The 8,870-nt window shown below is 48.9% G+C and overlaps 1 protein-coding gene across 1 annotated transcript in view; it reads left to right on the forward strand.

Moving 5' to 3' along the window:
* The window catches only part of LOC105551137 (anoctamin-2), a 351,959-nt gene that overhangs the window by 90,153 nt on the left and 252,936 nt on the right, over positions 1 to 8,870 (forward strand). Inside the window, exon 7 of the mRNA XM_011996294.1 lies at positions 1,424 to 1,488. Coding sequence (XP_011851684.1) covers positions 1,424 to 1,488 — 65 coding nt within the window. The remainder of the gene's footprint in view (positions 1 to 1,423; positions 1,489 to 8,870) is intronic.

The following is an 8,870-nucleotide window of genomic DNA, read 5'->3' on the forward strand; positions in this document are numbered from 1 at the left end:
GTTCCTTCTGTCTCCTTTACCGGTTCTTCATCACCCTCTTGACCTCTAAATGGTGGCGTGCCCAGGGCCCAGACCTCAGGCTTCTTCTGTACTTACTATCTCTTCTTTGGTGATAACATCCATCATTTAATGACTTTACAAAATGTCCTTCTGTTCAATAACTCCCAAATGTACTGGACTCTTCTTTGAACTTCAGATTGTTATATCTAGCTGCTCGCCATGCCCCTGGATACCCAAAGAGCATCTCAAAAAATGCATCCCCAAGTAAGGTCTTGATTCCACCCCCACTAACCTGTCCTTCCCACAGTCTTTCTCATTTCAGTAAAAGGCATCACCATGACTCAGTGGCTCAGGCCAAGTTCTTATTTCCTCTCATCCCACATCCAATCCAACAGTAAATCTTATAGGCTTTACCCTTAAAATCTAAGCAGAATCAACTAGTTCTTACTATATCTGCTACTGCCCCCATGGTGCAAGCCATCATCATCTCTTCCCTGGACCAGTCCAATAACTTCCCTGTGCCTCTGATCACTCTGTCTGTTCTCCACACAGCAACCAGAGTGAGCCTTCTACAATCTCAGATTGTTTTGCCCCTCTACTGCACATCTCCCAGTGGCTTCCTTCAAAATCCAAATTTCATCCAGTGTTGATAGAAAGATTTTAGCATGGCCTGCAAATCCCCAAGTGATCTGGCCATCCTGGTTCTTTCCGACTTTGTCTCCCAAGTTCTCCCCATGCTCACTCTGCCCCAGCCACACTGGTTCCCTCTTCTTCCTGGGACATGCCATATGCACTTGCCTTGGGGCATTTGCACAAGAAGAGTGTCCAGCCTGGGACACCCTGCCCCCTTCCTTTGTGTCTCAGCTCAAGGTCACCTCCTCAGAGAGGCCTTCCCTGGCCATCCTGTCTACAATAGCACCCCACTCCTCTCCCTTCCTTCACATTCTACTCCCTGACCTTGATTAATTTTTCTTCATTAAGATTTCCAAATCTTATCTGTTTATATGTTTATATTTGTCTCTCCACACCAGGGTGTAAGCAGACTGTGGTTTACTGCTGTATCCAGTGTGGGGACAGTGCGTGGCACATAAGGAGATGTCACTAAATACTTGTTAAATGAGTGAATCACGACCATTGGGGCTCATTTTGCTGGACTAGGCAAGATATGGGAATAAAGAAGACGGGGTTCTGCTCATCAGGTGCAGGACTGCCGCAGAGTGTGATAAAGTTCACCTCTATTGTTTGGGGAAGGAGAAGCCAGTTTCTGTAGCCTCCTGATTCTGGACATCTCCCCGTGGATGTCTCATGAGAATTTCTTAGAAGCTGGGCTTTGGGGGTAAAATTCTGACTTGTTAGGATGGACAAAATCAGGTGAAGTTTCCCACCTCTACCTCTAACCTGTTTCCTTATTTTCTTTGTTTAGCTGCTATATCAAGAATGGGCGCGCTATGGAGTGTTCTATAAGTTCCAACCTATTGACCTCATCAGGTAAGAGGTGGTAGGGAACTTTTGGAAGGATCCTGGAGATGCAAGTCCTAAAAGATATATCATAAACATTTTGACTCTGGCAGTCTTTTGCTCACGTGGAGGGATCTTCTTTTCTAGCTTCTATGGTCCCCTCATCTGTGTCCCATGGGTGGGGACGCAGCTGGGGACACGGGAAGGACATGGAGTCTGTGTGGCACAAAAGGTCCTATAGATTGATAGACCATGACCTCCACCTTGAGGTCTTCAACACTGTGGTCTCTGTTCCTGCCTGTTCTTTGGGAGGGGTGCATGGAGCTGTCTCATTTCTTTTCCTTAGTCTTGTCTAGAGAAGAACCTGGATGAAGCTGATTCTTGGGTTATGCCCAAGTGCCAGTGTTGATCCAGGAAAGGGTGGATTTGGCAAATCACATTGGGAGTATGCTGGCTGGCCTGACAGAATGTGGACTTCTTATGGCTTTTCCAAATTAGAAGGGAAGACAGACTGGGCCCTGGGATTCCTCCCTTCCTTGTTGTCACAGAATGATGTCCTGTTTTCTGGCATCTTGGACATTTCCCCAGCTTCTGTTGAACATGAGTGAAAAGTCCTTTGAAAGAACTTGCTGGAATGCCATAGGTCTGACTACTTTAAAATGGGTTCAGGGCTCTAGAAACTCAGTCTTCTGACTGGAATGTTGGACTGCAGCACTGTGTGAAAGCACTGGGCTGAAAGTTTGGAGATGTGAGTTCTGGTCTGGGCCTGGCCACTAAGTGCTACCATTTCTTTGGGCAAGTCCCAATTCCTCTTTGATCTTCAGGGTCCTGGTTGTCCTAACTTGGGAGGCTAAGCTGAGGGATCTGTGGGTTCACATGGTAGAATGTGCTCATTTGGAAAAGATGGGCCACTGGAGCCTGCAGGAGGAGGCTGCGCCATGGTGAACATGGTGGACTCACTGCCCTGCAGTCACCTAATGAGCTAATTAGTCAGTCCGAGAATAGAGCATGTTCCTGGCTGGCTGCCCTGGGCTGGGATTGTGAGAGAGGCAGCAGCCAGGAGAATCGAGTCTAGAGGGAGGAATTCCAGCTTCTTCTTGGAAAGAGAAAGCCTCATGGAGGCCAGAGTTTGGGCAGCTCACCTCCTACACAGAGATGCAGCGGCCCTCCCAGCGGACAGAGCTTGGTTGGATGTCTCTTGGAAGCAGGTGTTTGTTCCAGCTGAGGACTATGAACCAAGGTCTTGGATGGGGGAGCAGGGACATGCGGGGCCTGTGACCGAGGCTCCTTCACCCCGTCTCCCGTCCCCTGGCTGCCTTTCATGTGGCATGGGCCACCTAGACTGTTCTCTGGGCCACACCAAGGCTGATCATTCCATTCTTGGTGGGCTTTGATCTTTCTCTCTGGATCTCAAGTGGCCACCCACTCTGTCGCCTGTTTTCTCCAACTACTCATCCGTTTTTTTAAAAGTATGATTAAAAAATAAAAATTCTCCCTACCAGAGAGCCCTGTCTTTTCCCCCAGAGACTTTAGGTGACTCGCCGCCAGCTGAGTGGGAAATGGCTCCAATATGCACTCGGTTTTGGCCACCAAGGCAGCCTCACCTGCAGGGGAAGTATTGCCTTTGGAGGGGAGCCCTGCTCTGGGGCCTGGCGCTTCCTGAGGATGGAGAGCTCAAATCTGTCTAGACAGGGCACAGTGTGCTGGAGCAGGGCCGGAGGCTGTCTACAGCTCCTCACAGATCAGAAGGCCCGGAACACTCCCACGGCCCCTGGGCAAGGCCAAGGCTTGGTCAGGAGGGAGAGGAGGAAGGAACCTCAGGAGAAGGGACGCTGAGCAGCATGTGTGTGGGGAGCCAAGGCAGGTGGTGGTGGTGGTTGTCATCCCAGTGGCATAAGGAACTCTCTGACCTCAAGAAACTGCTGGAAAGAGAAGTGATGGAAGGGATGGTGGTGGGGGACGCTAGGAGCAGAGGTGGGCAAATACCTGGAAAACTTGTAGAGAGAAATGTGGGCTGGAGCGTGCAGGGAGCAGCTGTTGACACTCGGTGAGCTCCACACCAAAATCCTCATTTTATGCTCCTTTACCAAATGGTCCTAACTTGCTTTCCCCGATTCTGTCCAAGTCCTCTCTTTCCTCCTCTTCATGATGACACAATCTGAGACCTCAGTAATCCCTGACTGGCCTCACTCACACTTCCCACTTCCCAATCTAACTCTGAGTCTTGGGGATTCTTCTTTGGCACCATTCTCTCTTTTGCCACTTCCTCTCCATTATTCCTGCCACCTCCTGTCAGGGCCCACCTGCCTGCAGAGTCCAGCCTGTGGCTCCCTTCTTGAGCCATCCCAGGCCCCACACCATGACAGTTTTGCTCCATGACTAGTTACTACCATGCATGGCACCCTCCGTGTGCCTCACAGAGAAGTTGCCCTCATATGGTCTGTGCTGGAAGAGTGACGGAGCAGGGGAATCTTGGCACAGGCGGAACATGATAATTCATGCACAGGCCTGGCCAAGGTCTTTCCCACCCATTTCTTTGGGTATTCAGCTCCTCATTTTTAGCGCCAAGCTTCTGTTCCTCCTCTGGAGCCCTGGTGCTCCTCCTCTGTGCCAATTGTTTGGAAGATTCTAAAACCTCTGTGTGAGCCATTGAGAGCTCATGGGGCGGGAGACCTGTTTGTATGTGGAAGGCCCCGGGACTAGCTCTCCTTCCCCTTCCGCAGGCCTTCAGGCCTCATTTTGAGTCTTGGGGTTTGAGACACCATTCCTGGATGTTGAAAGTCGACAGAGGGGAAGCAAGATGCCCTTCCCTGCACCCCTGGCCCCTGCCTCCACCCGGCTGCAGCGTCATTTGTGCCCAGCAGGCTGCACTGTGAGACTGCTGATGGCCTCCAGCCCCATAGGGCTCTCCTCCTGATCCTGCCTCTGCTCTGGAGACCAGGGGCCTGCAGGCCTGAGTGTGAGTGAGCCAGTATGAGAGTGTGTGTGTGTGTGAGAATGTGTTAGTGTGAGAGTGTCTCTGTGTGGTGTTTGTGTATGTACAAGAGTGGGTGTGTGTGTGAGTGAATGTGAGTGTGTGCGTGTGAGACTATGTGTGTGTGCCGGAGAATACTTGTGTCTGGGAAAGTGTGTATATGTGAGGATGTGTGTGTGTGAGCGTGCATGAGTGAATGTGAGTGGGTGAGTGTATGTGTATGAGCGTGTGGAATGTGTATGTGCATGCTTGTGTAGATGTGTGTGTGAGTGTGTGTGAGCGTATGAATGAGTGTGTGAGTGTGTGTGTGTGTGTGAATGAGTGTGAGTGTATGTGTGTGAGTGGGTATGAGTGTGTTCATGAGTGTATGTCAGTGTGAGAGTGTGAGTGTATGTGAGTGTGTGCGTAAAGTGTGTATGAATGAGGATTGTGTGTAAGTTGGGGGTGTGTGTGAGTGTGAGTGTATGTGTGAGTGGGTATGAATGTGTTCATGATTGTCAGTGTGAGAGTGTATGTGAGTGTGTGCATAGTGTGTATGAATGAGGATTGTGTGTAAGTTGGGTGTGTGTGTGAATGAGTGTGTGAGTGTGTGAGTGTATGTGTGTGTGAGTGGGTATGAGTGTGTTCGTGTCAGTGTGAGAGTGTATGTGTGTGCATAAAGTGTATGAATGAGGATTGTGTGTAAGTGTGAGTGTGTGTGAGAGTGTGTGTGAGAGCTCTCTGGAAAGTTCCCTAGGGAGGTATCCAGCAGGAACCTTGATGAGTGAGTGCACCCCAGTCCAGAAGACCTCCTGGGTACTTCCAGCCAGCAGCACTTGTGCCCTGGCAGAAACATGGCTTGTGACTGATAATGTGAGGAATGACGCTGAGCTAGACCGAAATGGCTCTTCTAGTCCTTTAGGGAGCTGGAAGAGGGTCCTCACAGCTGGAGGAGGACATTTCTACCTGTACTTCGCTGGTTCAATGCCCTAAAACCCAGGAGGAAAACAGCCTTATTTTCTGGGAAAACTTGGGGACTGGAGGGCTTTTGGATTTGTACAGGTCCGATCCAGTACTAGTCAGGGCCATAATCTATCTTTTTACTAAAATTAATATCTGCTCCCAGGCTGATTTTCTTAGCTTGGACGTTTTGATATGAATGAGACAAAACCGGAGGTCTGAAGCATCTTCTGAGTTTGATTCCTCTTCTGACTATACTCTGCTGAAACTTATGTCCAAAAAGTTTATTCTAAAGCAGCTGCCGCTGCCTGCCTGTGACAGCATGGGAAAGAGAGGATTCTAGAACTGTACTCAGCTCAGAGGGATTGCAATCTGTTGACTTGTGGGAGTTCACCAAGGGGATAATGCATGGGGAGCTTCACTGTACCAAACAAGGCCTGTAGTCTGAAGAGGGGTAATGGTCCTGACTCACTCCCACCTGTTCCAGGGGTGCTCACTTCATGAGTGAGGCTTCCTGCACTTAAAGTCAGGCCCTGGGCATGAAGCCCACACATGTGGAACCTCTGGAGTTCTCTCAGAAATGTCCCAGCTTGGAGCCTTGCGATATGGAACAGCTTCCACGAGGATCTGAGAGTGATCTCTATGGGGTTACCATTTCAGGAGCCCTGGGATGGCACTGTGCCCCAACCTTACTACACATCTCTACCAGCCCACTCTAGCCTGACATGCCAGGAATGGGATCTCCCTCCTACTGCAAGGCACAGGTCACTGTCCTTGCCAGGGTTCCCCAGCACTGCTGCCAGAGACTGTGTGGTTTGATCCATCCCTCCTTGTCTCTGGGCTCCGCTGCCACCCTCCTGAACTGTGATCCATCTGAGCGCCCCCTGGAGGGAGACCGAGGAGGCTGTGTTCTTAGGAGGCTTCTCAGCAGGCCAGGTTGGGGAAGGACTGGCCAGGCCACAGCTGGGTTAGAGGAGGGAATGGAGAGAGAAAAACGTTGGTCAATCCGTGATTACTTATTTCCTTAGTCCTGCTGCTTTCTCCTTGATTTTTCATTGGGATTGAGAGAGGCAATTCAGCTCAACACAACACACATTCACTGATGCTTACAGTGAGCAAGTCTCTTTGCTTGGCAGTATGGGGAGGGACAACAACGATGAAGGGAGAGCTTGTGGCCTTTAAGATCTAGGAGTTATGTAGGGAGACAGGTGTGTGCAGGACAGGATTCAGTGAGGGCTCTCAGGACTATAATAATGTTCAAACCTATCAGTACGGGATCACATTTGAAGAGTAATTGCTGCCAGAGGAGTAAGACAAGACTTCCTGGAAGAGGTGGCCCTTGAATCAGAAATGTTTTCTGAAGGACGACTGAGGTGAAAGAGTGTGTCTATCACCAGCCTGGACTGCCCTGTATAAGGATTTATAGTTTAGCCTGATATTAATGACTGAAAATCATATTGACTCAAAGCCAGATCCTTCCTCATTGTTGATTGGGAGTGGTGAGATCAAGAACTTGGCTCTCAGACCTTGTCTGTAAGGATTCCCTGCCAACCTGGCCCAAGTCCCTTGCTCTGCCCCACGAATTAGCAGGGAATCCAGGGTTGGAAGGAAATGAGGCTGGATGCATGAAGGGAAGCTAAGGAGAGATGACACGTGGAATCAGCACTATGGCATTTGCACGCGTCTTATCACTTGGGGGTTGGGTTTAGCTAGAAAACATTTTGCAGTCTAGAAGGAAATAATACCTCATAGGCTTGAAGACTATTCTTCCTTTACCTCTGAGGGTGTGAGAGAAGGCAGACAGAAAAAAGCAGCAGCAGCTGGTTGAGGTGAAGCAGAAACAATGGTGATTATGTTCTGTGCTGTTACATTCTGGTCCATTTTATAGATCAGGATATAAGTCATGCTGTTAATCCCATCAAACTGTGGAAAGGCTCTGCTACAGTCTCCTTTCTCTCATTTCCTCCACGGAGTGCTACTCTCCTCCAGTTGTACCCTTTCAGAAGGAAGGCTGTTGGTCTTGTGGTTGACCAATGGAAACAGGAGCTGGAGTACAATGCTACCAGCTCCAGTTCAAGGTGGCAGCTAATGACTGTGTTGGTCTTCTGAGGGTGGCTGTCTAGCCTCACAACAGCCTTCCAGAGATGGTGGCTCCTGTTTTAAACTTTTCATCCTTCTTCCTGTCATATCAGCCACATGATACAGATAGTGGATCCCAAGGCACCAGGAGGCTCCACAAGTTCCCCGTGGCCACCTGGAATTCCAGGGCAGAGCTGGGGAAGGAAGGAGCTGTCTGGCACCAGCTCATTGCCTCCTGGATCAGCTTATGTCATTCCCCAGGGAGGAAAAACTGATATTAGTCTGAAAAATATGATAAGCTATGTATTTGTGCTATCTTGGCCCTATTGTACAATAAGCTTTCAATTATCCAGAACCTCTAGGAACAAACCATAGCGTCACAGAGACAAATGAAGCTTAGAGGTCAGACAGTTGGATACCTGGCCCTGGAAGGAAGGAATGAAGAATTTTTCTTGCAGCATATTCATCTAGCAAATGCCCAGCCTCTGCTTGATTTTTCTTGGAATAGGGAGCACCTTACCTCTGGGACAGTTTGTTTCTCTCTTGGGCATTTCTAGCCCCTAGGAAGTCATGAACTAGAAGGAAAACTCTGCTGTTTTCCCTAATATTGGTCTTAGTTCTGCTTCCTGGAGCTGCACAGAACAAGTGTACCCTGTTGTATAGGCCAACCCATTAAATATCTGAAAATAACAATTGTGTTCACAACAGTGCTCGTATATCTAAGCTTTCTTTCCCACACCCCAAATACTCCTAGGCCTTTCTGCATTTTCATATCAACATGTGTTCCCCACACAGCCTTATCATTGTGATCGTCCTTCTTGGGACTCACTAGTGGTGATAGTTGGAAGAGGAGGAACCTTACATACACCTCGCTGAAGCAGTTAAGCCAACACATATTTTGCACTGTCAGACACTGATCCTGGGGGTACGGAGATGATGTAAGCATGACCCCACCCTCAAGGAGCTTGAATTCAAAGTGAAATGTCCATGCTTGCCGATGACCACTGGGTTTTCTGGAGGCTGATGGAGAAAATTTATAGAAGGTAGCTGTGAGGCTGTAGGAAAACATCATATGGAAAAGATCACGAGGGAAAGTTGGCCCTCGACTAGCCATTTGTGGTGATAGGCTCAGAGGTATCAGCTCTGTATCACGCAGAGATCTTTGGGGATGATTGTAACTCTTTCTAGAAACATCACTGTGATGTGATGCAGCACCATAGATCCCTTGAATTCTCAGAATACTTTTGAAAACCAAACTAGGATTGCATCACTCAGTGATTTGCCAAATCATGGTAAAACCTCACATGTGTCTGACTTAGGTCATCACACCTAAAGAAAACATAACCAGGCTGGGACTGTGTCACAGACGGAAAAGTAATGTGATCAAGGATTTGGAGAGGCATCTTTATAATGTTGGACT

The sequence above is a fragment of the Mandrillus leucophaeus genome, unplaced genomic scaffold (genome assembly GCF_000951045.1).
Source record: "Mandrillus leucophaeus isolate KB7577 unplaced genomic scaffold, Mleu.le_1.0 Scaffold508, whole genome shotgun sequence".
Taxonomy (NCBI): Eukaryota; Metazoa; Chordata; class Mammalia; order Primates; family Cercopithecidae; genus Mandrillus; species Mandrillus leucophaeus.